The sequence below is a fragment of the Lipotes vexillifer genome, unplaced genomic scaffold (assembly GCF_000442215.2).
Source record: "Lipotes vexillifer unplaced genomic scaffold, Lipotes_vexillifer_v1.1 scaffold153, whole genome shotgun sequence".
Classification (NCBI taxonomy): Eukaryota; Metazoa; Chordata; class Mammalia; order Artiodactyla; family Lipotidae; genus Lipotes; species Lipotes vexillifer.
Window position 1 is genome coordinate 2,359,631 of NW_006774670.1, and position 14,448 is coordinate 2,374,078.

Below are 14,448 nucleotides of genomic sequence, written 5' to 3' on the forward strand. Positions count from 1 at the left end.
AAAGAGAAAAGGAAGAAAAAGAAGAACAGAGAGAAAACAGCTGTGTGAGAGAAGAGAGAAAAAGAGCTTTGGGGGAGTTGCCCTCACAGCCATTTCTTTTTTATTGATTCAACCCCTTTTCCTTTCTAACTCCTTTCCTTGAGGCAGAATAATATCAAACAGCATGCATGTAAAGATGAGGTGCGGGGGAAATTCAAAAATGGGTTTTGTGGGAATTTCTGGCCCAGGAGTCCTGTGATAGACTTGACTTGAAGTAAGAGTCTCTGTTTACTTATAAATTAATATAGATCTCATTGATTTTTAAATGGTGCCTATTTTCTCTCTAATTCTGGAAATTACTCTAAGCTCTGCTGGCTCTTTGCTCTCTGTGGCTCCAAAAACGATGTGGCTTAAAGCTGAGGCTGCCCTGTTTTTGGTATCTCAGAAATAAGTGAGATTCAAAATGTCCCAATTTGAAGTATGTCTTCCACTTTTGCATGCAGAGTCTCAGCCATCTGAGCCAGCTGATGGGACCTATGGAGTGAGTGACAGAATGTCAGAAAAAGGGGAAGGGAAAGAAGAGGAGGAGACGAAGGAAGGGTGGAAGATATCCCTTCCTACTTGGCTTCCGGAGTAGAAACTACACTAGGATAATCCCTCTGAGAGAGTCAAAACCTGGAAGTGTCCCACCCAAACTAGTGATGCAAATGACTTCCTGTAGTACTTGGGACAGCAGCTGTGTTTACCTCCTGCTCCAAACAGGAGAGAGTTACTGTGCTTCTCATAGGCAACGGTTGAGTGTACTATTGCCTATAATGAGGAATAGGGAGTATATGCTAAAATAAGAGTGCCTGGAGACAGGTAGCATGTGTGCGGTCCCTCCACATAGGAATGAAGAACTCCTCTTTACTCAAAGAAAATGAGCCAGTCAGGATGCCAGGATCCTTTCTCCTTTGCCTTTTCTAGAGACTTATGGCCAGATCTGGAGCTTCACTGGATTTTCTCCATCTAAGAGGAGCAAGACCCTCAGTAAAGAATTGATACCTGATCCTTCCATCAGGGCCTGTGGTAGCCTCTGTGAATCTCAGATACAAACTGCCAGAGGTTGTCTGCCTGGAGGTCCTCCCCTCAATCCATCCCCACCCTCTTCTCTAGTCATCTCCTACTGTATTTTCCTATCTCACTTATACTGATCATGTTTGGAGAAGCTTTTCCTGTCTTTCCTGATTACATCTGTTCTTATTTTACTTATTCAGATCCTTATGTAATTCTCTTAGTGGACATGGTCATAGATATAATCTTCTATTTATTTTTTACTTGTTTGATCAATGTCAGTGTCTCTGACTACAGTGCCATGAAAGGAGGGCCTGTTTTATTGGTGGGCCTGTTTTATTTTAGGGAGGTGCCTAAAAGCTAGAAGAAGTATTTGTTTGAAGAATGAAGACAAAAGCTTTGGAACAAACTTAACATTATAGTATTGTGTGATTAAAAGTGTTTAAAACTTTAATTAATAAATTTAGATGACGGCCCTCTGAGAAATATCAAAATCTCTATATTCCTTATATAGAATACAGATGGTTCTTTTGACTGAGGACCTCGGGACATGGAGATAATTTCTACTTCTAAGAGAAAATAAGATAGGTGTTCCTTTGGTTTTTATATTGGCCTTTGGCATTCTTCTGGACACAGCTAGAATCTTCTTTCTCTCTCTAGGTTAGAGCTGTTGATTCAGCACTTAAGCTTTCTATTGCATCACATCTAAGCCCCCAGTGCTCAGAAAATTCATAAAGTGCTAGGAAACGGGCAGACAGAATTTTATATAATGACACCTTAGCACCACTCATAACATCGAGTAATGCCCCAAAGAGGTCTGTGTGTGTCCAAGTTGCCCCAAATGCCCTTTGGCACAGAGAAAGTTTTCCCAGACACACGTGTTAGAATGCCCTTCCTTTCACTCACTTAACAAAGATTCCCTGTCCTTATGTACATTATATTTTACTAGAGAGACACAGAGAAGAAGCAAATAAATAATAAAATGTACAGCTTAATGAGATGGAAAGTTCCTTACAGAAGAATAAAGGAAAGGAAATAGAAAGTCTCAGAGAGAGTGGCAGATTTGTAATTTTAAATAGACTCGTCAGAGAAAGTGCCATTTCAGCAGAGACTTGAAGATGAGAGAGCAAGCCATAATCCTATCCCAGGAGAATTTGTCCCAGGCAGGGCAAGGAGGCTGGGATGGCTGGATGAGAGGGAGGGAGAGGAGAGGAGGTAGGTACTGGTCATGCCTTGAAGGCCATTCCAAGGACTTTGCCTTTTATTCTAAATGAAGTGGGGAGCCAAGAAGGGTTTTCACCAGGGGCGTCACATGATCTGGGTCAGATTATATCTGTGTTGAGATTAGATGGTATAAGGCAAGTGTAGCAGCAGGGAGACAGGTTAATGAGCCATTGCAATGAATCAAGCAAGGGATGATGGAGGCTTAGAGGCAAAGGTATTAGAAATTGTTTCTGGTATTTTTGCCATAAGCATCTTTGCCATAGACATCTTTGCCGCAAGTATTTTTACTGCATAACTAATTATCCATAAGGCAATTTTGCCATAAAAGGTATAATGGCAAAAAATAAAAGAGGGACATTTAAAAGCACATAATGAAACATGATAAATGAATAACAAAATTATAAAGACTTTACTGTGACACAAAATATTTAAATACAGTTAAAATGTGTGTAGATTCATGACAATGCTGCACAGATAACTGATTTTATTTTGTGGGTTGTACCTAAGCACTTGTCTTCCAAGTCTTTTGTTCATAGTATTTTATACATTTTTTTTTACTTGTTTATTCGTCTTTCTGTTTGGCATCGCACTTTTTCTTATTCACTAAAACTTCATCCTTCAGAGAGAGGTATCAGTTTCCATATACTAGGGTGCATATTTGTAACTGAGCTTTGTGTTGCATTGCAAAACCTTCTACACTCTTTGTCCTTTGCATATTGTCACATGTCTGTTGACAGATGTTCCAAAGTTCTATGGGAAATGTGGGTTCAACTCTGGGCCTGCCAGGCTCTCAGTCTCAGCCTTTTTCTCCCCCAGTGTAGTGTGTTTCGAAATAAGAAACCAATTCTTGGGGTAAAACATCGTCATCTGTCATGATATTCTTTTTGTATATGTCAAACCAAACTGTTAACCAGTTATTTTATCTTTTACAGCAAAATTGCCTTATGGCAAGATAGTTATATGGCAAAAATGTGGTGGAAAAAAGCCTTGTGGCAAAGATGTCTACAGCAAAGATGTTTATGGTGAAAGTACCTAGAACTGGTGGAGGTGTGTTAGGACACAGAAATATCCTGAGCCAGTGGTTCTCATGAGAGTATTCTGGTTCTCTGTGTTGGTAGCATGTCACTTCTTCATGTGACTTTTCTAAGCAAAAGCATATAGGTCTATGTTTGTACTTCCTATGTCTTCAATGAAAAATATTCCAATATGCATTATTGAGAAGAAAATACATTGCTATAAAAAATATCTAGTAACTCACAAAATATAAATAAATAAATAAATTCTTTAGTTCTTTAAATGACAAATATTTATTGTATAGCTCCTATCCTACTATCCCTACTAGGAACTATGTACATAATATGTTGATGAGAAAGAGGTTCTCAAAATGTCAACTAATGATTGCTTTCGTAATTTTGGTATGTAATGAGTGACTTTTGGTTTTACTTCTCTAAATATGCCAGAGTGGGAGAAAAAAAAAATAATGCAATTTCTTTGTGCTATTTGTTCATTTTTGGGTTCTGTTTTTTTCTGTGACAAAGGGTCTTCAAAATATAGTGTTACATCTTAGCAACAGTGAAACTCCAACTTAAGTCTACATAATACTTTCTTTGATAACACTAAAATCATGCTATTTATTACTAGTAAATCCTCAATAATTTCATCCTTATTTCATATATAAATGTGATTCTTAGAGATTTACATTACAAATCTTTATTTTTTAAAATTAACTGGCAACACGAGGTAGATAAGTTTTAGAAATAGGTAGAACCAATGTGACTACGCCTCATCCTCCAATCTTTATATACTTATATACATTATCCCTTATAAGTAATTGTATACCTGGCAGGGAGTATTGTTTAAGGGGTGGAAGGAGAAATTTACTAAATTATATTCTGTTGGGACAAAAGTAGCAACATTTTTCTTGGTAGTACTGTAGTGGCATGGAAGTAGAAGTTTGCTAAGTATTCCCACAGTGATCTAGAAACTCTAACTTACTATTTACTAGATGACATTTCAGTGACTCCAAATAATTTATCTTTTTTTTCTTTTTCCCTTTCTTTTTCTTTCTTACCAGAATGAAACTTTTAAAGCAAACCCTGGCTAGTCATGCCTGTCCTAGTATGTCCTAGGAATCTGTTTTGTTCAAGGAGCCAGGTTGCCTCTAAAATGTAGACTTAAGCAAAGGGACATACTCCTATACCTTCCATAACCTGGAGTTATTCCAATTCTAGATTTAATTGTGCTTTAGAAATTCACCAAAATGACCTCTAGCAGTCAAAACAAGGAGAAAAGTATTAGTGTCATCTACATCTCTCACAGAATGCAAGAGGGAAAGCTTCCCATGAGAGAAAGAGAGAGAAAGAGAAAGCTCTGGGCAGTCAACTTTCAGGCCTCTGAGAGCAGCAGAAAGTTGCAGCTTAGATATAAAAGCTTCATATTGACAGTCTTTAAAAAAATTTAAGTGGGTTGTTTTTTGTCATACAAATTCAAAACAATGTAAGAATCCGTCTTCGTTCTCATTTGCTGTCATTGCTATTATTTACCGAGCCTTTATTATGTGCCAGGCCCTGTGCCAATCATTCTATCCATACTACCTCATTTCATTCCCAGAACAATCCTAGGATGTAAGTTTTATTTCTCGTTTTAAAGGTAAGGAAGTTAAGGCTCCAAGAAGTTCAGAGATGTGAAAGAACTGGATAAATATTATGGTGTAGGTAAATATTAGAGGCTGAACATGGATCTAGATCTTTATGTCAGAAACATATTATAACCGCTACATTACAGCTTACTTTTAAATTTTGCTAAGGGTAACACACACTTGCCTTACGAATACCACAGTGTCTGTTTTACTGTTGCGGTGAGAAGGTGAAATATCCTGACTGTCATGGTAAAACCCCCAAGAGTGAAATGTTATGTTCACTAAAGCTCCATTATTTTCAGTGGACAGTTGAGAAGACTTTTACATATGCTTGTTTGGGGAGAATTCACCAGGTTTTAATAGAAATTTCAGTAACTATTAAATCTAGAAACTATTCCATTTGGAAGTTCTAGAACAGCACTGTATTTCTGCATAGTGAAAATGTTTTATATGTGTACTCTCCCATATGGTAGCTACTAGACAGATGTGGCTATTGAACATTCAAAATGTGGCTAGAGCACCTAAGGAATTGAATTTTTGATCTTAATTAGTTTTAACTTTAATTTTAAAAGCCACATTTTGCTAGTGGCTACCGTATAGGAGAGCACAGTTCTAGAATGTCTGTTGTGAGGTCGTGATAGTGTGCAACGTGATATGAATAGTTAAGTGAAAGGAAAAATGTCATTCTTAAAAAGTGAAAATAATTTTCTAAGCAGAGAAAGAGAGGAGTATTTTCAATGGTTTCTTGTTGTAGCAAAATGGAATAGAAAAAGAAAATCAGACCAGTGATGACTCCCACAAATGCATAAAAAAAGAAAAAGAAAATCAAAGATTATTAGATCTAGAAGCAGCCAGAGAGCACCTGGTCCAAGTATAGATGAGAATCATTTTAGTAATTTATACAGTCTCAGCCTAGTGCTGGTTTATTAGGTTATGTTTTGACAAGAGGTATTGACACAAAAAAGACAAATTTTTTTAACATGAATGATTATTTGGATTTTTAAAAAATAAGTAAAAAAAGTGGTATATATTAATAGTAACAAATGCATTTTACTTCTGTTTAGGCAATGGGAAGGATTATGGAAAAGACTACAAGCTGATTTTTCATTTACAAAGGAAACCTAGACTGGAACTCCAAATCAAAGAGGTGGATGAATTTGGAAACTATAGCTGCCCTCATTATAAGGGTACCATTGTAGTTTATAAAGTACCTAAAGAAAAGATAGTCCACAACTTGGATCAATCTCTTATACTTAATGAAAACAATTATCAGTTGCCAATTTGCAAATTACCATTGAAATTGCCAAAGGTGAGTCATTTTACTTCCCTAATTACTGTATTTTGTTAATTCTCTATAATTCTCTACCAAATTCAATATTGCATAAATACGGATACTTGTGGTTGAAAGAAAAGATAGGAATAATGTTGATAAGGAAGGATAAGCTACAAGAGTGATAGAATGCATGTCAGGATTTCTACTTTCTTCCATATCAACTTTGTAATAGGAACAATTCAAGTTGGTCTGGCCCTGACAGTATGTTGTTAATGACTATTGAAAACATGTCATTCATTTCCTGTAATTGATTCTGAGTAACTAAAAAAATCATTTATAAAAATATAGAATACCTTTCAGAACACAACAATTTTTGAAAAATCATGTGGTGACAAGGAAAATGACATCAAAATATTTTCAGTGAGACTTACCAAATCCTGCACGTTTGTTTTAAGAGTTAATTACTCTTTCATTTCTGATTTTGTTTGAGTTCTTTTTTTTTTTCTTTTTGGTTAGTCTAAAGTTTTGTTAATTTTGTTTATCTTTTCAAAGAACCAACTGTTAGTTTCATTGATCATTTATACTGTCTTTTCAGACTCTATTTCATTTATTTCCACTCTAATCTTTATTATTTCCTTCCTCGATTAAATTTGGACTTTTTTATTCTTCTTTTTCTAGTTCTTTCAGGTGTAAAGTTAGCTTATTTGCAATTTTTCTTGTTTCTTGAAGTAAGCCTGTATCGTCATGAACTTTCCTCTTAGAACTGCTTTAGCATAGATGTTGGTATGTCCTGTTTCTGTTTTCATTTGTCTATGTAGTTTTTGCTTTTGTCTTCAAATTCCTAATGACTCATTGGTTATTCAGTAGGATGTTGATTAATCTCCCCATTTTTGTGAATTTCTCAGTTTCTTCTTGTAGTTGATTACTAGTTTCATGTCACTGTTGTTTGGAGAAGATGCTTGACAGGATTACAATCTCCTTGAATTTATGGAGACTTATTTTGTGACCTAACACGTGACCTATTTGGAGAATAGTCCACATGCACTTGAGAAAAATGTGTATTCTGCTGCTTTTAGATGGAATGTTCTTTCTCTATATATATCTATTAGGTTCATTTGGTTTAATGTGTTGTTTAAAGTTGATGTTTGCTTATTAATTTTCTGTACGGATGATCTATCATTGATGTAAGTGGAATATTAAAGTCCCTTATTATTACTGTATTGTTGTCAATTTCTCCCTTTAGGTCAGTTAATATTTGCTTTATTTATTTTGGTGCTCTTATACTGTCTGCATATATATTTATAAATGTTACATCTAGAGAAGAAGTTACAACTGACACCACAGAAATAAAAAAGATCATAAGAAACTAATACAATTATATACCAACAAAATAGGCAAACTGCAAGAAATGGATAAATTCCTAGAAACAAAAAATCTTCTAATATTCAGTCATGAAGAAATAGAAAATCTGAATAGACTGATTTCTTGTTAGGAGATTGAAACAATGATCAAAAACTTCCCAGCAAACAGAAGTCCAGGACCAGGCAGCTTCATGGATGAATTCTAACAAACATTCAAAAGAATATTTACTATCTATCCTTCTCAAACTCTTCCAAAATATTGAAAAGGAGGGAACACTTCCAAAATTTTTTTATGAAGCCAATATTACCCTGATACCAAAACCAAACAAGGATGCCACAAAAAAGAGAAAATTACAGGCCAATATCCTTGATGAACGTAGATGCAAAAATCCTCAACAAGATGTTAGCAAAGTGAATCCAACAATACATGAAAAGAATCATACACCAGGATCAAGCGGGATTTATCCCAGGGATGCAAGGATAGTTCAACATCTGCAAATCAATCAATGTGTTATACCACATTAACAAAATAAAGGATAAGAATCATATGATCATCTCAATAAAAGCAGAAAAAAATTTTGACAAAATTCAACATCCATTTATAATAAAAATGATCAACAAAGCAGGTATAGAGAAAATGCCATACATGACAAACCTACAGCAAACATCACACTCAATGGTGAAAAGCTGAAAACATTTACACTAAGATCAGGAACATGACAAGGATGCCCACTCTTGCCACTTTTATTTAATTTAGTATTAAAGGTCTTATCTACAGTAGTTAGACAAGAAAAATAAGTAAAAGGAATCCAAATTTTAAAATTGTCACTATTTGCAGATGGTATAATAATATATATAGAAAACCCTAAAGACACTATCAAAAGCTGCGGGAACTAATTCATCAATTCAGTAAAGTTTCAGGATACAAAATCAATATATAAATAAATCTGTGGTATTTCTATACACTAATAATGAACTATCAGAAAGAGAATTTAAGGAAACAATCCCATTTACAATTGTATAAAAAAAAAGCCAGTAATAAATTTAACCAAGGAGGTGAAAGGCCTATACACTAAAAATTGTAAGACATTGATAAAAGAAATTGGAGAAGATACAAATAAATGGAAAAATACCCTGTGCTCATGGATTGGAAGAATTAAAATGGGCAAAATGTTCATACTAACTAAAGCAATCTACAGGTTTATTGCAATCCCTATCAAAATTCCAAAGGCATTTTTCACAGACCTAGAACAAATAATTTTAAAATTTGTGTGGAAACACAAAAGATCCCAAATAGCCAAAGCAATCTTGAGAATGAAAACAAAGCTGAAGGGACGAAGCATCTTGATTCAAACTACATTACAAGGCTATAGTAATCAAAACAGTACGGTATTGGTATAAGGACAGACACACAGATCAATGGAACAGAACTGAGAAGCCAGAAATAAACCCATACATATAGACAATTAAATTATGACATTGGAGCCAAGAACATACTACAAAGAAAGGATAGTCTCCTCCATAAATCATTTTTGGAAAACTGGACATCCACATGCAAAAGACTGAAACTAGACCAGTATCTTACACAATGCATAAAAATTAACTCACAATGGATTAAAGGCTTGAGTGTAAGACCAAGAAAATCCTAGAGGAAAACATAGGCATAACATCCTTGACATTAGTCTTAGCAATGTCTTTGTAGATCTGACTCCAAAGGCACAGGAAACAAAAATGAAAATAAACAATTTCAACTACATCAAACTAAAATGCTTCTTCATAGTGAATGAAATCATCATCCAAATAAAAGAACCTACTGAATGAGAAAAAATATTTACAAATCATATATCTGAGAAGGGGTTAATATCCAAAATACATAAAGAATGCATATAATACAACAACAAATACAGAAGCAACTCAATTAGACAGTGGGAAGAGAAACCAGATAGACACTTTTCCAAAGAAGACATACAGGTGGTTGATAGGCATATGAAAAGATATTCAACATCACTAGTTATTAGGGAAATGAGAATCAGCACCAAAATGAGATATCATCTCAAACCTCTTGTATAGAATAGCTATTATCAAAAAGACAAGAAATAGCAAGTATTGGAGAGGATGTGGAGAAAAGGGAATCCTTATACACTTTGGGGTTGGTGGTAATGTAAATTGATCCAGCCACTATGAAAAACAGTATGAAGATTCTTCAAAAATAAAAAATACAACTACCATATGATTCAGCTCTTCCCCTGCTGGGTATTTATCCAAATAATATAAAAATACTAATTTGAAAAGATATATGCACCCTATCTTCATTGTGGTATTATTTACAATAGCCAAGCTATGGAAACAACCTAAGTGTCCATTGATGGATGAATGGGTAAGGAAGATGTGGTATATATACACAATGTCATACTACTCAGCAATAGAAAGAATGAAATCTTGTGATGTGCAATAACATGGCTGAACTTTTATGGTACAATGCTAAGTGAAATAAGTCAGACAGAGAAAGACAAATACCATGTGATTTCACTCATCTGTGGAATCTAAAATACAAAAAAATGATCAAACAAACCAAAACCAAAACAAACTCATAGATACAGATAACAGATTGGTGATTACCAACCAGAGAGGAGTGGGGTTTGGGGGACAAAATGGTTGAAGATGTCAGTTGTATGGTGATGATTGGTAACTAGATTTTTGGTGTTGTTCACTTTGTAGTGTATACAGATAGCAAATTGTAATGTACACCTGAATCGTATATAATGTATTCATAACATACCAATTTTACCTCAATCTTTAAAAAGAGTTAATTACTTTTTTCTAAAATTCTTATTCTTATCAGGAGCATAGGAATGAATTCTCTCGACACGTGAAACAAAAAGTAAATAATTTTATTGTTGTATGTACTATTTCTTTCAGTGATCTTGTACTTCTAAACTACATTCTAATGAGAAATATAACTGAAAAATTTACCACTCCAGAGGAAGAACAAACTTTTTATCATTTAAAGAAAGCCAGAAATAGTTTTACATGGTTTTACTTGTGTTATGAATAGCAGAAACATGTTTTCTATGGGATTAGATCTTGTACTGATTTTGAATAAATTAGTAAAGTAAGTCATTAATTTGACAAATATTGAACTTCTGAAATAGGAAATGTGCTATGCTAAGCATTCTGATAAATACAGAGCTATATACATGCCCTAAAGCTATGTTGTCCTGGATGCAGCCACTATCCACATGTGTCTATGGAGCACTTGAAATATGGCTAGTCCAAATTTGGATGTACCGTGTCAAATACACATTGGATTTCAAAGAGTCAGTACAAAAAGATAGAAAATATTTCGTTATTTTGGTCATAATGATTTCATTATAATAAGTTATAATATTTTGGTTAAACAAAAATATATTATTAAAATTAATCTCATATGCTTAAAAAGTTTTTATGTGGCTAACTAGAATAGTTGAAATTATGTGTTTCAAACTATATTTCTATAATTCTATAGGACATCATTGCTCAAAATTGTTTACAATCTAGCAGAGTATGCAAAACATGTATACAAAATCACCTTGTAAGATTGTGAATAATTAGACTAATGGTATAAACAGTGTATGAATAGTTATTCAGAGGAGGGAAATTGTTTTTCTGGAAGCTAAAATCAATAGAAGTTTCATGGTGGTTGTGGCATTTTATCTGAGCTTTGTAAGTTTGTAGAAACTTGGCCATTGGGAATGAAGAAAAAAGTATGTTAGGCTGAGGAAATGGAATGAATTTGACCGGGGATGGTAGGCAGGAATTCAGAATTCGTATAACCACCATTAAAATAATTTCTAATGTGCCAAAGATCTTTCAAATGCTTTCCATGCACTGTATCATTAAATCCTCACAAAAATCATATGAAGCATTATCACTGTTCTCATTTTATAGGAAACTGAGGCATAGAAATTTTAGGCAACTTGCCCATGGACCCGTAACTAAGTAAGTGTCAGAAGTGGGATTCATACCCAGAAAATCTGCTTCACACATAGGCAACCACTGTGTGCTATTTCCTCTTTAGCAGATAACACTAGGATTCCTAGTCAAGGATACAGGATGGATTTTAGGACATTCGGGTTCTCCCAGGAAGTTGTATGACAATTTCATGTATACCATGCTTTAGTGTAGAGGTGATATTAAAATTATTTCACAAATGATAGGACATGGGTTCTCATCATTCACATTGAAAGTAGCCATTTGAGCAGGGTCCTAGAGACATTAACCCTTTACTTGCTGGTTTGGGGGAGATCCTGGAGTTCTTGGGAGGCATGTGTAGGGTAGCATAGTCTAGTAAACCACTGATAGTGAAAATTATATTTTAAGAATGGTATAGCTAGGGCAGTGTATACCCACTATCGGTTTTTCCTCTGAGAGTTTTCATTTCCATCTTAGGGACTTTGCCCTTGCTGTTCCCTATGTTTGGGGGTCTCTTCCCTTAGATAGTCATGTAACTGGTTCTCATTAGTCAGGTCTCAGCTCAACTATCACCTCTTTATCCTTATTCCTCCATCTCCTTATCTCAAGTCACTCTTTAACTCCTGACCCTTTAAAAACTTACTTCGTAATGCTTATCATCAATTGAAATTATTAGATTTATTTATTTATTTTTATTTAATTTCGACTTGACTTTCCTCCTTGAGAGAGCAAGTCCCATGAGCTAAGGACCTTGTCTACCCTATTCCGGCTCTAGCGTCAATAATTAGAACAGTGTTGGGCATATTGTAGGCACTCTAAATACTTGTGACTGGATGAATGCGGGGAGGACTATAGAGTTCATTAGGTTCTAAAAGTTTAGGAACTGTTGACTTAAAGGAATCCTTGAGTTCTCTCACATCAGTGGTTTAGAGCCTAGCTATTCAAACACTTAGCTGGCAGGCCAAGGAGCTGATTGGATCAAAATGAAGATTTGAGAGCAGAGAAAGGATACATCAGGGGTGACCTCTTGGTAGCTTGATTTAGCACTTTACTTCCTAAGATACCTGTGTTGTTCTGATGTATGGGGTGAGCAGAGGGAGACAAGTAAGGGGGGATGTTGGAATTCTCTGGTAGGAAGTGGTGAAAGTCTCACTGTGATGATGGTGGATGATGGAAAGGAAGACTCCTATGTGAGAGAGGACACACTTGAGGTATAAAATGTGACCCTAATTCAACTTTCAGTTTGCAGTGTTTTCTCTGTGGCCTATCTGACATTGTGAGTTAATTAGCCAACTTAGCCAAGCTATATAATTAAGGGGTTTATATAGATTTTCCTCAAGGCAAGTCTGTGCTAGTGATCGTCCATATCTTTTGCATGAGCTCTTCCTCTGCTTTGATTCTAGAACAACACTCTCCACCTGCTTGCCTGAGCAGTCCCTACTGGTCATCCCATACAGCTCTGCTGAAGTGTGACTTCTCCCTGGAAGCCTTTCCCGACCTCCCCTTCAAACCAAGTTAGGTGTTCCTGGTGTGTGTTTCCACAACATTCTACACTTTTCCTATCAGTGCAGTTATCTTATTTTATCATAATCCCTAGCTTTCCAATAGACAAGTGTTCCTCAACCTTTTTTTGTTTGTTTTTGCCTTCCTAAGGGATCTTTAGACTGTATGTCTGTTTATGCATTGTATGTATATCTATGTTTTATACGTTAAAAGTTTAAGCTTTTTTGTCTTGCCCAAGAGCAAATTTTCTCTCCTTGAGAGTGATGTTACCTTGGTTGGGAATTAGTGCAATCAACCATACAAACATATCCACTGTCGTGCTCAATTTGTATTGTCGGTGCCAAGCATAGTACACATTTGATAATTATTTGTAAATTATTAGATAAATGAGACAATTTTTCAAACCTTAAAATTGTCCAACCTTGAAATTTATCATCTTGAAACTATATTGGCATTTTTAAAAAACATTACATTTTAAATGTCTGCTGCCTTTCATATATTAATCTATAGCCAGTATGCCACCTGTTTTTTTTTTCTCCAAATTGGTTTGTATAGGGATTTCCGGATTCACTCTTTTGGCCCTTTCTCATGCCTAAACTAAGTTTTCACAAGTAACTTTTTGGCATTGAGAAGGAATCTGTGGCTGGAGAAATTTTTTTCCTCACTTAAAACTAACATACCTAAATGGGAATTGAAACCATGACCTCTGTTTTTATGAGAACAGACTTCTTCCATAAAGTTCATAATTAAAAAAAAAGGCATCTCAGCTAGGCAGTATTAGAATGTGCTATTTTTCAGGAAATGGAAGTAGTCACATTATATGGAGCTTAGCATTAATGAAAACTACATTATGCATACATTTATGGACGTGGCATAAATTAGGTGAAGGCATCTGTCAAAACTCAAAGTGTTTTCCACAGAGAAGGCAAGCAGTAGATATTCATATATATGTATATAGATATAAACACGCACATATTCACATAAAAATAATTATAAGATGTGACCTTAATGTACTATGTCTGTTTCCCAAAGATGTGAAGATATCGCCCATTACTTCATGCTTGTGAGGATCTCTTATTTTTCAGCCTCCATATTCCATTCATTCATATATTAATTCATTCAACAAACACTTCTTGTCTTCATGGGCCGGGCATACAGTGGTGTTCCTATGTATATGGTCTCATTCTTCCCTTGCCTCTCTACAGACTACTCTCAACTCAGAGGGCAGAGTGAGCCTTTAAACCATCAGCCAACTCCTGCCTCTGCTCCGAACCCTGTAATGACTTGGTTTCAGATATCTCCATGGCTAACACCTTCATCTCCTTCACTTTGATCAAATTTCATCTTCTCTCTGAGGCCCACCTTGATTCTATTTCTTATTGCAATCAGCTGCAACACACACAGCCTGACACTCCTGATCCTCCTTAAATTGTTCTGATTTTTTTTTTTTTTTTTTTTTTTTTTGC

The 14,448-nt window shown here is 35.2% G+C and overlaps 1 protein-coding gene across 1 annotated transcript in view; it reads left to right on the forward strand.

Moving 5' to 3' along the window:
- Positions 1-14,448, forward strand: part of DTHD1 (death domain containing 1) — an 81,067-nt gene that overhangs the window by 26,927 nt on the left and 39,692 nt on the right. Inside the window, 1 exon segment of the mRNA XM_007449427.1 lies at positions 5,959-6,203. Coding sequence (XP_007449489.1) covers positions 5,959-6,203 — 245 coding nt within the window.